The following is an 18,667-nucleotide window of genomic DNA, read 5'->3' as shown; positions in this document are numbered from 1 at the left end:
AAGAGTAACATCATATTAGTAATAATAGCAATAATAATAATACCAGATATATACAGAATTATCATTCACTATCAGGTTTCGAATTGAATACGTAAAAATCAAGTTTTAGCTAGCTAACTTAAATTAGATTCTTGAATCAAAACTAAGTTCCTTCACTGACATTTTCTTCTGTTAATAAAAAATCAAGCCTAAATTAAAACACACACACACACACACGCACAATTCCAGGCTGGGGGAATGGAGAGTTATTGTTTAATGGCTACAGAGTTTCAGTCTGGAGATGAATGTCCTCATGGTGGCACAATAATTTGAATATACTTTATGCCACTGAAATATAAATGTAAAAACAGTTAAAATGATCAACTTTATGCTATATATATTTACCACGCCCCCCCCCCCCCCACCGCCCCCGCCTTCCAGAATGCTCTACCAGGTAAGCTTGCTCAGGACAAAACTGAATCCTGTTGTGAAGAGGGCGGAGCCCAACAAGCCATGGACCTGCAGAGCTGCTCACTGACCTGGACTCCCAGCTCCGAAATACGCACCAAGTCCTGATTAAAAGGGCAGCCAGTGTCCACAGCACTTGCCTCCTATGGTTTCCCCCCAAGAAGCACTATTTACAAAACGTAACTACAGGAGCTAATTTGTAATCATGAGAATTTTGTATAGGAACTGGTGAAAAGGTGGAGGCACGGCTACCAAAGACAATGACTTGAGCACTAGAGGATTTTATCTGCAATCCAACTGTGACAATAACAAGCCAGCAGGACATGCTGCCTCCACGGGGCCATTAGTACCCAGCCGAACTCTGTCGTCTGTCAGAAACTGCTTTTGTGTCTCTCTAGGGGGCTGGGGATGATGCAATTTGAATAGCTCATCGATGGGTTACTATGGAATGAGCTAAGGCGAGTTAAGACACATTCCAATTTTACCCTAGAGGACAATTCTGACTGGCCCATGAAAAGAGCCCGATTCTTTACGCGGGCCTCTCACTGTTGTGGCCTCTCCCATTGCTCACGGGCCCAGCCGCTCCGCGGCATGTGGGATCTTCCCGGACCAGGGCACGAACCCGTGTCTCCTGCATCGGCAGGCGGACTCTCAACCACTGCGCCACCAGGGAAGCCCTGTGGAGCCTTTCTTAACTTCTCTGTGCCTGGTATTAGTTCCTCCAAAATTTTAATTCATTTTGCTATTACTGCTGCATATATGTCACTCTGTATTGTGATGACTTATTTGAATTTCTATCTCTCCCTCACTAGCCTGATTTCCTTTACAGCTGGGAACATGCCATTTATCTTTTCATTTCTGGTACTTCACACTATTCCTGGTATACAGTTGCTACAAAAGAAATGTTTGTTGTTTTGAATAAAGCATTTAGTTACTAAAAAGGTTATGGCAAGGGCCTGCTTGTTGCCACGGAGCTTTCATACTTTTTCCTAAATTGTGGGGAGAGTTTGCAAACAAAGGAAAAGACAGTAGTAGAAACCAATATCTTCCCAAATTAGTGATAACGCTTTAGTAATAAATTAGAGATAGGAAAGATTGTATAGGCACGTAGAGAAAGGACGTATACATTGCTTTGTTTTTAAAAAATGACAAACATGTAGAGAAAGGATGCATACACTGCTTTGTTTTTAAAAAATGACAAACAAGGACGTTTGCTCTGCCCAAGGGGATCACGCTCTTTCTGAGATACGGCGTTTGCAATTGGGTAAATAGTTTGAGATGAATAACCATTGAAGGACAGTGGGGACACCATAGGGTAAAAGCCGAAGAAGAATCAGAGAGCCCAACTTCTTCTCTGGACAAGAGAAGACAACAGAACTTCAATAAGATATCTTTTGTGGCTAAAAATCATAATTGCAAGTACAGATCCTAGTCACACAAAACAGCCCTAGAATGCAGTCGTTGTATGTTTTGGCATAGGTATGCCACGGCAAAACCACAGCTCCTTGGAAAATATCTTAGTGGTGTATTAGGATCAAATCCAAACCACCAAAGTTAGACCTGAGATGTTTTGTGTGCTGTTGTGGTCCCTCCCTCACATGAAACGTGGGTGTCCAGGCTCACCCAACGGGGAAGCTTGCCTCCAAGGGCTAGAGAAGGACCCTGACAAAGAAAGAATGGGGGAGAAAAAGCACATGAATATGTGCACAGTTTAACTTTATTCATCACCATGACTACAAATAAAGAGGAAGAATCACTTATTAATTCATCCTAATTTGTGCAAGTGTCTTTAAAAGGGAAGAATGATTTTGAAAAAGTCATGGTACGAGACTGGGTGATTTGGAAAGACACCCTAAATGGCAACCGGAGAGAAGAGAGGCACCCAGCATGTCAGGAGTTAGGAGGCCACCGAAAAGAGTGTGAGAGAAGAAAGACAATACGCTGGAACATTGTTTGCAACAGTTTTTACTCCAAGGAGATGCAAAGAATTCTGTGGATGAGTCAGCCTGGAAATAATTGGTAAGAGAGACTATAAAGTTCATAGGAGCAAAGGCTTAATAATACCCCAGAGGAAATTATCTAGCAAAAAAGCAAATGCCAGTGCATTTGTTTGATAACATCCATTAGTGCCAACTGTCTGGCAGAAATCAGCAACAGGCATAAATATCTTGATTTTAAAAGCCACATGGAAAAACTGGAGAACTCTTCAAAGAGTAGGCCTGTGTGTCTAGTTTAAGATCAAATAGCAACTACAACCTGAGTTTGGTAATGCTCGATGTATTTGTTATTTAAAGCAGGGCCCACAGGAAGGAAATAAAAGCAGATGTACAGTGAGGAACTTGAAGCAAAAAGAATCAAGAAATTGAGCTGAGAAGCAAATGATGATGTAAAAAGGAGGAGCCTGAGGCCAAACTCAATTGGCCTAGGGCAAGTGTTAGCATAAATAAGATTAAACTTCCTAAAGTTTTTTTTTTTTTTGGTGACAAGTACTAACGTGCTACTTTTGTCTTTGTTAAAATTTCTAAAAAATATACTATAAAAGCAGATCTGGAATAATATATCATGACAATTTAAATACTGCTAAAGCAATGTAATTTGTCATAATTAAAAACTGAAATCAGCTAAATGGTCCGCAACAGGGGCCTAGTAAATTACATTGTGGTACATCTGTGACTTAGATATTATGCAACCTCCAGCAATTATATGCAGTAACATGAAATATACTCATGAAAGAGCTCTAACTGAACAAGCTATTTTATACAGTATGAATGATGGAGTTAAGTAAGCCTATATATAGTTTTTTTTTCTTTTACTGGAGTAAAATTGCTTTACAATGTTGTGTTAGTTTCTGCTGTACAACGAAGTGAATCAGCTCTATGTATACATATATCCCCTCCCTCTTGGACCTCCCTCCCACCACCCCCCATCCCACCCATCTAGGTTGTCACAGAGCACCGAGCTGCACTCCCTGTGCTATACAGCAGGTTCCCTTAGCTAACTATTTTACACATGGTAGTGTATTTATGTCAAACCTAATCTCCCAATTCGTTCCACCCTCCCCTTCCCCACACTGTGTCCACATATCTGTTCTCTACATCTACGTCTCTATTCCTGCCCTACCAATAGGTTCATCTGTACCACTTTTCTAGATTCCACATATATGTGTTATTGTACAATATTTGTTTTTCTCTTTCTGGCTTACTTCACTCTGTATGACAGACTCTAGGTCCATCCACATCTCTACAAATAACCCAATTTCGTTCCCTTTTAGGGCTGAGTAATATTCCATTGTATATATGTGCCACATCTTCTTTATCCATTCACCTATCGTTGGACACTTAGGCTGTTTCCATGTCCTGGCTATTGTAAATAGTGCTGCAATGAACATTGGGGTACATGTGTCCTTTTGAATTATGGTTTTCTCAGGGTATCTGCCCAGTAGTGGGATTGCTGAATCATATGGTAGTTCTATTTTTAGTATTTTTTCGTAATTACTTTTGTAAAGTTCTTTGGATTCTCAGGGAAAAGATGCTATTTACCTTTAATTTTAGCTTTGGATATTTTTTATTAGTAGGAGCCTCACAGGGCTCTAAGCCAGCTCCAAAGGAAAGTAAAATCAAGACTTTCCTTGTGCATAGGTATGAGGCTTTATAAAACTCTTAATAAAATGCTGCAGAGGAAAGATGCTAGCGGGAGAGGCTGTCTGTAGTTCACATACTGCCATTCTTGGCCAGCATTTCTAGAAGTCACCAAGCAAATACCAAGTATAATGTCTAGAGAGAGAATTTATCTATAGTACCCTCACATGAAGGACGCTGCCAAGTCTTTATGTGTCCCAATTTATGATTTGTTCTTAGAGACAGTCAACCATCTATAAACTAAGGAAAGGGAATCCCACCTGAAGGCTTCAGCTGGGGCCACCAGGGTGCGCTTTCCTCAGGCTGGTTTTCCTACTGATCAGTTTGCCTGAGAGCATTTCAAGCACAATCCACTCCCCTTGGAGTGTCTGCATCTATTTGAGTATCTTGTTCCTTTTTGTCACTTTGAGATTTTGTCACTTTGAGATCATTAAACTAATTCCTCTAAGGCATATCCTATTTCTTTTGTGTTTCTAATAAACAGTTCTTAACATCACATTGTTTTATGACCGAATGGATTGTTTTATATGTTGGTGGTGACTGTGTTCTACTTTATTTCCTTAAATACTGTTAGAATTTTTAAAGCCAGTATTTCTAAGTGAAGGCTCTTTGTTTAAGGCAGTATTTAATTTTTATTTTTAGGACACCTGCACAGATGCAAAAACACTAAAAAAGCTTTAGGCACCTTTAACATATTTTATTTCATTGAAATATTTAAATTTATTTAATGTTAATAAATGTAATATTTATTTTAACGTTATAAAATGTAATTTTAATATTTACATTAATAAATGTAAATATATTTTAATGTATAAAAAGAATCTAGACACCTTCACGGTGAATTTCACTTGAGGGAGAGGGATTAGGGTTCTAAGAGAATCACCAGTTGGCAGTTTTTCCAACTACACACGCTGGCATCCGCCCCTAGATTCTAGAAGTTTGGGGGTGATGGTCACATTCTCTACTTGTCAATAAAAAATAAGGGGGAATGAAATCTGCCTTTGGCTTCCTAGTCCCTCCTGACTGTATTCTGGTTTGCTGATCCCTTCATGATCATTCAGAAAACATTTTTAAGAGTTTATTATTTTAATTAAAATAGCACTTGTAAAAGCGAGTATGATTCTGAATATCATAGATCTGTTGTTAAAAAAAACTTGAACTTGGAGCTACATCATCAAACTGTGTACATGAGATCCTAGAGTCATAGCAGTAGTCTCCTCCCTTTGGTGAGAAGAGGATCGGAAAAATATTTCTGATGTCACAAGAGAAAATGTTTTCAAGGAGAAAGGTTATACAAAAAGAATGAGCTTGTTGGTGGTTTCTTATTCGAATACGGCACCGTTGGGGAAGACTGACCTTGCAGGGCTAGGCCGAGCAGGTCGGAGCCAGTGAGGCTAGCAGACACTCTCCACACACGCCCCAGTCAAAAGCAGGCAGCCTAGCCACTCACCGGCAGGGCAAGATCCGGACCACATCGTTGGGCTTGTACCCTTCAATACAAACTGCACAGTTGTCAAAATCAGGCTCGGTTTCCTGCAACAGAGACAGCACAGATGAGCCTGCTTTCCTACCTTCAACTCCAGTAAACACACAAATAACAAGCCAAAGGAGAGCTTGCCTGGAGCAAGGCTTTCAACTGTCTTGGCGCCAGTTTTCTTAATCCATAATTTATTGTACACTGGTTTAGTTTCTATTCCTTCCAACCTCCACTTTCTGTTTCCGGGTTCCACTGCAAAAGCTTTTGTGAGGGAACAGTTTTTTAATGTACCATTACTAATAATGCTACTTATTATAATCGGAGGTGACATAGCCAAGTCTCGAGGATGAGAAATACTATTCATGGAGAATTGTCAAAATGATATTTAATCTATCCATTCCTCGGGAATCTAATGTATACAACTCTTAAATAGTGGTTCCAGCTTTCTTTTCAAGTACATAAATCTCTTTCAACACCCCATAATACACTACTTATGTAATAGTCCTTGTTCTTTTATTAACCTGTTTGAGGATAAAAAAGTAATGAAAAAATATACTTTAAATTTAGTGATACTTTAAAATGAGTTTTATCCTATTAAGCTCAATGGTATTTTTATATAGTTGAAAGACAGCAGCACGTAATTAACGAGACTAATCAATTATTCATACTGGAGACAATACCGTATACAAGTAGAGTTGTGAATCTCTTACGACGCTCAAAGGAGCCCCAAACCCATGTACTGCAATTCACTGCTCTAAAATTTCTCCTGGGGGAAAAGTTCTCCCAGGGAGAACAGAGGCCTTGAGAGGCTTGTGGGCCTAGACTGGCCTACTTTGCGGTCCTTCCTTATGATATGCTTCTGCTTTTGGCTTTATGTCATCATTCTACAGCTAGAGAGACTGTTGCCTTGACGTTGGGGTTCTAGAAACTCAATTTCAGAGGGACTAAATATGCTTCTTGCATTTGCTGCAGACTCAAGTGGAGTACATCACTCAGCACATAACAATCTTCCTTGCAAGGATTCACGGAAAAACTTTCTCAAGCTGTAATACCAGCAACAGCCATTTTGTTTTTATCTTGTGGGACACTGGAATAAGGTAATTAGATTTGTTTGAATATTGAATATTGTTTCCCTCTTTGCATTGGCTTGCTGGAGAGCCCCAGCTTAAATTTTGGGACCCATTTCTGCTATACGTTTCAGGTAATGCGTGTGTATACTGATTTCATCCTGGTTGCGTCTACTTTTCCTATACCTACTTTTCAATTCTTCCTCCAACTACTTTGTTGTCCTATAGTATGCATTTTATAAACTGCTTTAAATTATGTTAAATAATGATGGGTATAATAACAGATGTTCACAGGAGAACTATTAGTATGTATTTCCCTTTCGCATCTTCTTTTCCACACTGGCTGCTAGGAAACTCGGACACTTCTCTGAATAGCTCCTTGCCAAAAAAGAAAAGAGGCTGTTACCTTGTCACCCTTCTTGATGGTCCTGACCTGGAGCTTGCTGATTGCTTTCTTTGCTGCATCTCCCAGTCGGCGCTGAAAAACCAAAAGCTGCTTGTTAGTAATAAAGACTTGTAATTCTTAACTCTGTGTCTGATAGCATTCAGTAAACCAGGGCAGCTGTGTCTGAAATCATGTACAAGTAGAAGGCATGTTAATGAAGATGGCTGGAAGAGACGGGGCAGTGATACCTGTGCAAAGGGACTTGGCTCGTCGCAGCCTACTAAAGAGCTCTGTCATCGAGAGAAGCTCTTCATGCCTGAGGTTAAGCAAGTGGAATACGACATGGAAGGATCCTGCCCCACAGTGACTCCAGCGCAGGTCACATCCATGCAGATTAGCAAAACAAACACACAGTTCCCTAATTTGTCACTCTAGCCACTCAATTTGTGACATGGAGGTAGCCAATTTGGAGTAGTTCGAATAATCTCTATCTCTTGTTCACAGGGTATATTGTTTGTGTATTCCTTTCAATTTGGAATTTTTAAGCAATTTCCTTTGCTTATCTAGACCCAACTTAGGTTTATATTCGGTCTGTACTATCGTATCCCATCACCTTGTTACGTGCCAATTTCACCTCGTTTGTGTGTGTTTAAGTGTGCGTGTGCACATAGGAAAATACATAAATCATACATATTCAGTTTAGCAAATAGTTATAGAGCAAACACCTGGGTAACCATCATCACCCACGTTAAGAAAGTATATATTATGCACTCCTTTTTTTAAGAGAGGAAGTTGGTATCCTAATGCACCCTACAATAATACAATAATAGGGCCACGAGGAAGAATGGGAGAGGAAGAGGGTGGGGAGAGAATTACGTTTTAATCTGTCGAGGAAAAAAATGGTTTGCTTGTGCGCTTATGAGTTTTCCACATACTGTAATCTTCTCAGGTATGTGTATTTCTAGTCTGTAACAGAAGTGTATTTGCAGCAGTGAAACATATTTGAAAGACTAAGATAAATAGGGCAAACATTTAAAAAGAAGCATCTGCTTTCACTAATTTTGTTTCCTTTGGAAATAAAACTCTAGCTTCTTTCTTTTCTTTAAAGTAGTGAGCATATACTAATGAAGAGTTCATTTAGCCTAAGTACCGTGCTAAAGCTTTGTAAGCTATATCACTATTATCCTTACAACAGCTCTATGAGAAAAATACTATTTTATAGAATGGAGACTTAAAGAGCTTAAGTAAATTGTCTAATATTATAGAGTTAGTGACAGGTCAGTCAGAATCTGAGTAAAAATTAAGTCTGAATTTAAAACCAAAGCTAAATTACCCCTCTCATTTTTTTCACCAATTACCCAGTCCACCGACCAGGCAGTCGGCCAATCACCAAACACCTACCCAGTCAGCCAGCAGCTAGGTGGCCAGACAACCTACTAATCAGCTAGCTAACCAACCAACATCTAGCCAGCCAGCCAGCCAACCAGCCATTCAGTCAACCAGCCAAGCAACTAACCAATCAGCTGACCAACCAATCAAAATCTATTAAGTACCTGTGATACGGCATGTCCCTAAGCACACCCCAATTAGAGTAAATAGGTAGGAGAGGACATGCTTCCCTTGTTAATTCATTTTTCTCTTTGATATTCTGTCCTTAGTTTCTAAAATAATTACTGGCATTTTTAACAGAAAAGTAAGCCTTGGTTGTTTCCTAAAAGGAGACCAACATACACTTGAGACCTATAAGGAAATCCATGAGTATTGAGCAAACTAAGGTGGTGGGAAAAATAGGAAGAGGCTATAATGATAAATACCAAGGGGGAACATACAGTGAGAGGAAAAGAAAAGAACTGAGATGAAACTAAACAGGATGCAACTCTCTTTCCTTTCCCCTTCCTCTAGCTGGTGCCTAAGCATCCTTTGGTCTTAACTCAAGCCACTTCCTCAGGAAGCTCCTCCCTCTTCTTCCAGGAGAGAGGACCCCTGGAGTCCAGATCCTCACAGCTCCTTGTACCTTCGCTTCAGGGCACTGTCACAACATTTGCAAGTTGATGTTTATTTTGATGATCAACTCCCGTTCTACTGCGCTCAAGTGAGCTCCCTGAGTGCACAATTGGGTTTATTTTTGCTTCCCGTTGTGTCCCCAGCACCTAGAATAAAGCTGCCTTCAATCAGTGACCCGTGATCATTCCACACGTATCTCGGATCACTTATTTTGTTCCAGGCCTAGCTCTGGGTTTTGAAACAATGGTAGTGAAAAAATACGTACACTTTCCTGCTCTCTGCAGCTTACTATCTAATGGAAACTCCGTAAAGGGTTGATAAGTGAATAAAATCTTAAATCCAGAGATTTTTTAAAAGCATGAAATACAACCTGAGAAATTCAGCCAGTTAATGGGAAAATTTATGTTAAACTATAAGTAATACATGTGATAAGGTAAGCAAAGCTTACCTATACCTCTTTTTTCTTTTTTCTTTTTTTGCGGTACGCGGGCCTCTCACTCTTGTTGGCCTCTCCCGTTGCGGAGCGCAGGCTCAGCAGCCATGGCTCACGGGCCCAGCCGCTCCGTGGCATCCTCCTGGACCAGGGCACGAACCCATGTCCCCTGCATCGGCAGGTGGACTCTCAACCACTGCGCCACCAGGGAAGCCCACCTATACCTCTTTTGAGGAGGAAAAGGATTGCGTTTTGGTAGGGACTAATGAAGGATATGAAAATCTGCCCTGCCAGGGGAAAAAGAGATGATCTAGATACCTGGAAAATATGGAAAAACCAGCTTCTGAGATATAGATGGTAACTATGGGACCAGGGAAAAGCACTGTAAAGTTTAAAAAAATGCTATGACCATTTGCATGTAGCCAAATTTTGTCAATATGGGCATGTCTCTATTTCTTCTTAAGTGACATGAAAATCAGAAACACTGACTTCTGAATAAAGACGACTGTCCCACTTTCAACTATTTTCACACTAGTATTATTGGATTTCCAAAATGCAAACTAATGACAGAAGCCCATAAAAATTCTTAATAAAATGGCCCAAATAAGGAAGTTGCTGCTCTTGTAGTTGGTCTCTTCTGTCTTTGGGATATTAACTTCACCGGATATAAATGAGAGGGAAAGCTACAGACCTTGCTCAAACCAAGTCTTGTATGTAGTTGAGCAGAGAATCTAGGGACTGGAGCAGAAGATCATCACAAAACAGACTCTTTCCTTTGTGCTCCTTAGAAATGCAGAGTGATGTGATGCTAATGGAAGACTTAGGGACCACCTCAGGTAGATGGAGGGACCACCTTGGGCAGATAGGGACCTCCTCAGGTTTGTACAGACGTGTTGTTTCAGGCAGGGATTCCTATCCCTTCTCCAGGATGCGCCTATAGATGTTCTCTAACCCAACCAGATCCAAATCATATTATACTTTTCACTAAAAATTGTCAGGAGTTGAGCCATCTTGGAAATTAGATTTACTCATCAATTTGATTGAAACAGGTATAAGAAAATATTTACCAGGGTTACTGGTTCCTTGACAACAATGAAGATAAACAGCTTTATGGAAAATAAACACACAGCCATTTATTAGAAGAATAAAGTCTGACATAAACACCAACAAGGATAGTAAACAGTGACAGACTCCAACCCAAGATGTATAATTTAGTTATCTCCTAAATACTTAAGAAACTGAGAAAAATAAGACATTTCCCTCTAGTTCCCCTCTGTGTTATAAACAGAAATGCAGTCAAGGTGAGAAAAAACTAGGACTAAGGATGCCAAAACACAGCAACAAAATCGAGTTTATGGGGCTTCCCTGGTGGCGCAGTGGTTGAGAGTCTGTCTGCTGATGCAGGGGACACGGGTTCGTGCCCCGGTCCAGGAAGATCCCACATGCCGCGGAGCGGCTGGGCCCGTGAGCCATGGCCGCTGAGCCTGCGCGTCCGGAGCCTGTGCTCCGCAACGGGAGAGGCCACAACAGTGAGAGGCCCGTGTACCGCAAAAAAAAAATAAATAAATAAAATAAAATCGAGTTTATGTTCTTCCTATCTCATTTGGTTGAATAATTCTGTATCATCTTTGCCTCTTTTTTTCTGACAGCTATATTTTCTAATCATTACTGTCATCACCAACACGACCAAGTGATAAAATTACTAAGTGTCCTTGTGTTCTAGGTGAAGAGAGGACATTATAGACGTAAACAGAGTTGGTCCCAGTCATCTGGATGCTCATGTGGCCACAGGTGACTCAGCCACTTCCCGCACTTGCTCTAATACATAATAATGATTCTCCTGGGCCTGCTTGATGGGACAGAAACCATTGCACAGCAAGTCCAATCAATTTCTATGATGCAAATCACCCCTCCATCCACTTAGAAATATGGATAAAACAATTAGACTCCTTTGGCGGCCATGGTGACTCCACAGGGTAAGGACTTAAAGCTGTTTGTGCACACAGGGCATGAGGTAAAAACAGGATTATTTTTGGGGGGGGAGGTGTTGTAGAGGAGAAGGCAATGGCTTGGGAGTAAGAAAATCCAGCTTTTAGTCCTCTTTCTGGCACTCACTGACTGTGTGACTTTGGCCAAGTCACTTAAATATTCTGGACCTTAGTTTCTTTTATTAGTAACCTTAGGTACGTAAAGTCACGTCATTTCCAGCTTTACCAGCTCATCATTGTCATCCGCTCAGAACAGAACTGGGAGGCAAAGATCCTTTGAGACCTGAATTATCGAAACACAGTAAATCAACGGCTAATGACCTCACTGAATACTTGCTCTCTATCCCCTGAGGACAGCGCAGCATCTATCAGGGACCACTTTGGTTCTCGCTCTTTAGTAGACAGAAGCATCTCCACTTACAGACCCTTCCTGGATGCAGCACGCGGGACCTTTGTTCCCCGACCAGGGATCAAACCCATACCCCCTGCACTGGGAGCACACAGTCTTAACCACTGGACCACCAGGGAAGTCCCCATTCCCACTTTATATGTGAGGAAATCTAGGCACAGAAAGGTGAAGACCCACATAAGATCATATCACTAGAAAATTCCAGAGTAAAGATGTGGATCCAGACCTGACTCCAAAGCTGTGTGTTTAACTATTACCTTGCCCTGGCACTATCTTGGTATAGTTGCTTTAGGAAACATGGTACTCCGGCCAAATCTCCTTCTCCACTTTAAATTGTGGCCCATATTCTCCATGTCATCATCTACCTCGCTGGGAGGTTACTAACATAAAGAACATGTAGCAAATCTTACTCTGTGAGAAACTGCATTGAAATGATCTGAAAAGGCTAATGATCGTGTAAGATGACGGTGACTTTCCTCTAAGTGTGATCTCCACCAAGCCAAGCAGAGACTGAGGTACGCTTCTGGCTAATTCAAGTTCAGTCTCTATCACACACCTGAAAGGTTAGATACTTCACCAATGTAACATTAATGCCTTTGATATTCCATTTCAGACTGTGAGCCTACATCTAACCTGAGAGTTACTCTTTCTGAAGGGCCAATAGTGCTTCAATAAAAATAAATGACTTCAGTTCACCTAATGGTTAGACCAGCTATAGCTTATACAGTTGTACCTTTCCGCTGAATGGAACGAAGCACCGCCCATCAAAAGAAAAATATTTTTCTAAGGGAAATTATATAGTCTTATTCCACTCATAAAAGGGCTAAAGTATGGTGTCTGTTTTGATCAAGAAACAGTGCTAACTTTCAGCATGATCCAAACTCACTGCGTAACCTGAAGGTAACATCCTGTAATCAAGGAAGGGAGCGGAGTAAACACTTAAACCCCATCCACCTCTAATTTGCTTTTCACATACATCACAGAGTATGCATAGGCCAGGACAGAAATGCAATCTCTATCTACCGGCACAAAGTGAACTAGCAATTGAAATAGTTACTCAACCAAGTCAAGCCTAAAATTTCATCCTTACCTCAATTTCCCAATGATTGCTTGGGTTATCTATAGACTCAAAAAGATAGGGGTACTCTTTCTATTGATCATTGTTGGATCAGCTGGAAAGTGTCTTTGTAATAACTGATTTATAGCTGTATGGTTTCTTCAAACGTAACCCCTAGGAACCAGTGGAACTGAACATATTTGTTCTATATCTAGTTTCACTGCCTTGTGTCTAACTGGTAATAACGGTCCACTTAAATTCCAGAATATTCAGTAAAGGTGGCACAGTTGGAATTGTATGTAATCGTTATGGAATCTATATGATAGTAATAATGACACCCTTCATGGAGAGCTTTGTAAGTGATTGATCATGTTCAGGGACTTTAAAATAGAAGATACATTAAGCCATTTACTCCTCACTATAACTATAAAAAGAAGGTATATTCCCATTTAGTTTAGAAAACTAAAGCATAAAGTATCTTGTCCACTTGTGGTAAGTGGTGGAACCCAACTACTAGGTAGCCACCAAAAGTCATGTTTCAAAGATTATTTAATGATGGGGGAAATGCTCACCATTTAATAAAAAAAGAGAACACAAACTTACATGTCTTACATGTGTATCTGTATCTCATGCATACATAGACACATATACAATGACATTTTACTGAATATATATATATATATATATATATATATATATATATATATATATATATATGGGGTTAAATGTCTGAAAGGTAATGTACTCAATTGTTAACAATTCAGTAAGGTGATGGGTGATTTTGTCTTCTCTTTTAGTATTTTTCTATGACTGCCAAAATTTATTAGAATAAACATGCATCATTTTGAGAGTCAGAAAAAAGCAATAAAAATGTCAAAAAAAATTGTTCCAGAAGCTATAGAAAATTTAAACAGACAAATTTCCATAAAATAAATACAAAGTCCAAGAGCTGTCCTCCTAAAACAACTTAGAATTTATTGGCTTACAAAAAGTTCTATAATACTTCAAGGATCAGCGAATTCCAGGGCTGTTTAAAATGCTCTAGAACTGGGCTGTCCGATGGGGCTTTCTATGATGATGAAAGTGCCCTATCTATGCTGTATCTGTTCTGGTAGCCACTAGAAATGTAGCTAGTATGACTGAGGAGCAGAATTTTACATTTTACTTTATTACAATTAATTTAAATTTAAATAGTCACGCATGGCTAGTGACTACCATGTTGGACACTGCAACTCTGGACTATAGAAAATGGAGGAAAATTTGCAAATTCTTCTTATAAAACCAGTATAGTCCTTACCTAAACATGATAAAAATGTAAACTATGGACAAATGTCACATGTGAATATCAAGGTAAAAAATAAATAATGTACCACATAAGATATGATCAAAACAGTCTAGCACACATTAGAGGATTAGCATGTACTGGAAATTCAGGATGGTTCAATATTAGGAAATCCATTCATTTAAACCACTCCTATTAATAGATCAAAAGAGAAAACCCAGACTACAGCTCTTGCAAAGGCATTTGTTAAAATTAAAAGTACATTCTTGATTAAAACTCTGAATGAAACAGGACTATGTTGACATTTATACAACATGTTAAATATATATCTTAACCTAGAAGACTGCATGGGGAAATAATAAAATTGAGAAATGATAAAAACGATCCATTAAACTCAGAATGTTCCCATTAAATACTGAATGAAGAGTAATATGTTCACTATTACTACTATTACTTTAGTAGTAATACTAAAGTATTACTACTAATTCTGGAGGCACAAGTCAGTGAAGTTAGATAATAGAGAAAAAAAGGAGTTTTAAAATTTGAAAGAAGTAAATTATCATTGATTGCGTATTATTAGTATAATCCTGATAAACTGATACAAACAATCACAAGTACCACAATGTAGTGGTTAAGAGCATACACTCTGAAGCCCTGCTGTTGGTTCAGCTGCTGTCTCTATTAGTAACAGGCTGTGTGACCTTGGGCAACTTATTTAACCTGTTTCCTTCTCTGTAAAATGAAGAAAACAGAATTATCTTCTATAAGGCTATTAAGTAGGTTAAGTATGTAAATATGTAGAGAGCTCTTACAACATGCCTGCATTTAATATATACTATATAATATCACTATTATTAAGGTAATAATAATAATTTTAAATGATAATAAATTATAAAATACATAAATTATTAAATTATAATAATGTACAAAATAAACGTAAAAAATCAGAAGACTTCCCATATGAAAAAGGGGATTTCATTTATAATTGCATCACAATGACCTAGGAATAAACATAAGAAGAATGTGCAAGATTAAATGATAGTTTGAATGCTATTAGGGAATCAACAGAATAATTGAATAAAGGGAAAACATATACTACACTTTGATAGGAAGATTCAACATCAGTAGGTTATAAACTCCTTCTAAATTATTCTATAAATTAAAAACCTAGCTAAAAGTGATTCTAAAATCATGTAAAGATAAACATGAACAAGTGAAAGAGCAATGAAAGAAGATTAGCATGAACAGATATGAGACATTATGGTGCTACAACATTCAAAACAGTATGATATTGGAATGTGAATAGGCAGATTAAAGCTACATTTTATAGAGCATAGAAATAGAACCGAATACATATGGGGCTTTAATATATGCTAGATGGGGAGGGTTCTGCATATGAGAAGGAAAAGATTAATTATTCAATAAATACCAGTTACAAAAACTGGTAGGCAATCTGAAACAAAACTAATGTTGGCTCTGTACTTGATTCCTTACACTGAAATAAGTTCTCTGTGGATTAAAGTTTTAATCATAAAAGTGAAATTAAAAAAGCAGTGGATGAAACCATGAGATACTGTTTTTCTACAGTCTTGGACTATAGAAGATCTTATTATATAAAACTCAGGAGCTATAAAAATTGATAAATTCAGTTATGTAATACCCCCAAATTTCTGCATGGTAAAAAGCTCCAAAGATAGATCAAAGACAATGACAACTTGGGAGGAAAAAAATGGAATCTGTAGGATTCCCCCAAAAAGGGTTAACTGCTCTGACCAGTAAAGAGCTTATACACATCAGTACGATGTGACCAACAGCTCAATCGAAAAGTGGTCTAATAATGGAAGCGGATACTTCATAGAAAAACAAAATCACCTTTTTCTATTTTATGTTATTTGTGAAAAGAAAAATGTGATACCATTTTTAACTTATTAAAATTGCATACAACAAAAAAGCTGTAACGTTCATTTGGTGAGGATATGCGTAAATAGTGTTTGTCATTAGTATATTGTTGTATATGTTAGTATAAGCAGTATTAAATTAATACTCTACTGCACGAATGTCATTTATATTAGTATAAACAGTATTATTTATATACTAAATATAATACTAAATCAGTATTATTACTATAAACAGGTTAATGTATAAATTGGTTCAACCTTTCTGGCAGACAATTTGGCAGTATCTATTATAGTTTAAAGTACACATACTATTGCCCTAGCTATAAAACTTCCAGAATTTACCATACAGATAGACTCACAAATGTGTTGTGTCATGTGTACATGTTTGTGTGTGTGTGTGTGTGTTTTGTTTTGTTTTCTGGTAAGAGAAAACATGTCCATTAATAGGAGCTGGTTAAATAAATGCGGCATATGCAGAAAATAAAACATTACATAGCATACCTCGCTTTATTGCCCTTCACAGATACTGTGTATTTTACAAATTGAAGGTTTGTGGCAACCCTGCATTGAGCAAATCTATCGGCACCATTTTTTCTGGTAGCATTTGCTCTTTGTGTCTCTGTGTCACATTTTGGTCATTCTCACAATACTTCAAACTTTTTCATTATTACTATATTTGTCATGGTGATCTGTGATCAGTGATCTCTGATGTTACTATTGCAACAAGATTACGATGAGTTGAAGGTTCAGATGATGGTTAACATTTCTTAGCAATATTTTAAAATTAAGGTACATACATTGCTTTCTTAAGACATAATGTTATTGCACACTTAATAGACTATAGTATAGGGTAAACATAACTTTTATGTGCACTGGGAAACCAAAAAATTCCTGTTGACTCGCTTTATTGAGATATTTGCTTTATTGCAGTGGTCTGGAATGAAACCCGCCATATCTCCAAGGTCTGCCTGTACAGTTATTAGAAATGAGAAGGCAGCTTGGATTGAGTGTTGATAAGAATTAATCTCCAAGTAAGTGTGCTATCATTTGTTTAAAAACACACATATACACACACACACACACGTTTGTAAGCATATAAAATATCCCTGGAAGGGAAGATATTCCAAGGAGAAGAACTGCTTAATTGAGGGACAAACATGGGAAAGCAATTACTTTTCACCGTATACCATTTTGTACCTTTTTCATTTTATACTATGTGTAGGCACTGTCTGTTCCAAAATTAGTTGTTTTTTAAAATACCTTTTATTTTTTCTCTCCTTCTGTTCACGAGGAGGACATCCTGGCTCTTTCCACAGTATGTTGATACAATTAGCATAATCTCAGCTCCCTTCCTCTTTCTCCCTTTATTTTGTGCTTAAATAAGTAAATAACTGCCCCCCAAATGAGCAATAGGAACGTGGGACAAAGCACTTCCATGTTACAGAACAATGTTAGCAAAACATCAAAATATGTGTACTTGGAAAAGATCTGAAAAACTATACAGTAAATGTTAACAGTGTTTATCCTGAGTGGGGGCATCATAGGTAATTTTGGTTTGGGTCTTGGTATTTTCTGTGATTTCCAAAGTTTACACAATAATATGTCTTATTCTGGTAATCATTTTTAAGTTTTTTCTTTTTTTAATTTTCTGCTACTCACCTGGTTCCTGTCCCTGGCATTTGCATATCGAAACCTCTGGATATAATAGAAGACCAGCCAGGCGAGGGAAATGATCATCAAGACGATGAAGGAGATGGAGACAAACACAACCGAGGTGCGGCTCACGTATTTCTGCAAGTTCCGGGTTCCGATGGTGATGTACATCGTCACGGTGATGTTTCTCTCCAGCAGGCTTACTATCTCCTTCCCTTTGGGCTCAGGAATCATTATTGCCACGATGTCTTCTACACCTGTTGTGAGAGGGACAACAGGGTAAGGGGATGAGAGAAAGAGAAAATCACAGTGAAATGTCTGGACAAAGGAACGGCACCAAATAATGCCACTTCTTTCAATGATTCTATGCCAGATCAAATAGCCAAGTCTCTCAGATCTAATAGCCCGAAATGGAGTTGAATTTTCCCTTTCTTCAGCTACCTTGGGATGCTGCTATCTTGTATATGAGAAAAGAACCTAAAACAAACTTGTGATTTTGGTACCAGCGAGGTCATGATGGTGCTACTTTCTAGCCCCCTAAGGTGGTGTTGACCCTGGTCTAGTAAAGGGTAGACCCTTCCCAACCGGCCTAGGTTACAGTTCTATGTTGCATTTCACAGATCCCCCCGAGGAGGGGAAAAAGCACTTTGTACCCCATGGCAAAGGATAAAATGCCCAGTTTTATGTCATCTGTCTCTGAGTTCTCTCTTTCCCATGGACACTAGGGGTACTCAATTACAGATTTCTACTAATCACTCCCAAGGCCGTTTTCTCCTACAGTGAGTACCGAAAGCAACCCCAAAGTGTATTAAAACATAGTTGATTTACAACATTATATTAGTTTCAGGCATACAGCATTGTGATTCCGCATTTTTATAGATTATTCTCTATTATGAGTTATTACAAGATAATGACTATAATTCCCTGTG

At 38.6% G+C, this 18,667-nt stretch overlaps 1 protein-coding gene across 1 annotated transcript in view; it reads right to left on the bottom strand.

Annotated features, from left to right (window-relative positions):
* Positions 1–18,667, bottom strand: part of RNF150 (ring finger protein 150) — a 241,322-nt gene that overhangs the window by 70,589 nt on the left and 152,066 nt on the right. The window contains exons 2-4 of the mRNA XM_032633598.1: positions 17,745–17,995; positions 7,036–7,107; positions 5,536–5,618 (exon numbers count right to left, since the gene is read on the bottom strand). Coding sequence (XP_032489489.1) covers positions 5,536–5,618; positions 7,036–7,107; positions 17,745–17,995 — 406 coding nt within the window. The remainder of the gene's footprint in view (positions 1–5,535; positions 5,619–7,035; positions 7,108–17,744; positions 17,996–18,667) is intronic.

Source organism: Phocoena sinus, chromosome 5 (assembly GCF_008692025.1).
Source record: "Phocoena sinus isolate mPhoSin1 chromosome 5, mPhoSin1.pri, whole genome shotgun sequence".
NCBI lineage: Eukaryota > Metazoa > Chordata > Mammalia > Artiodactyla > Phocoenidae > Phocoena > Phocoena sinus.
This window is presented reverse-complemented; position numbering and strand designations above follow the sequence as displayed.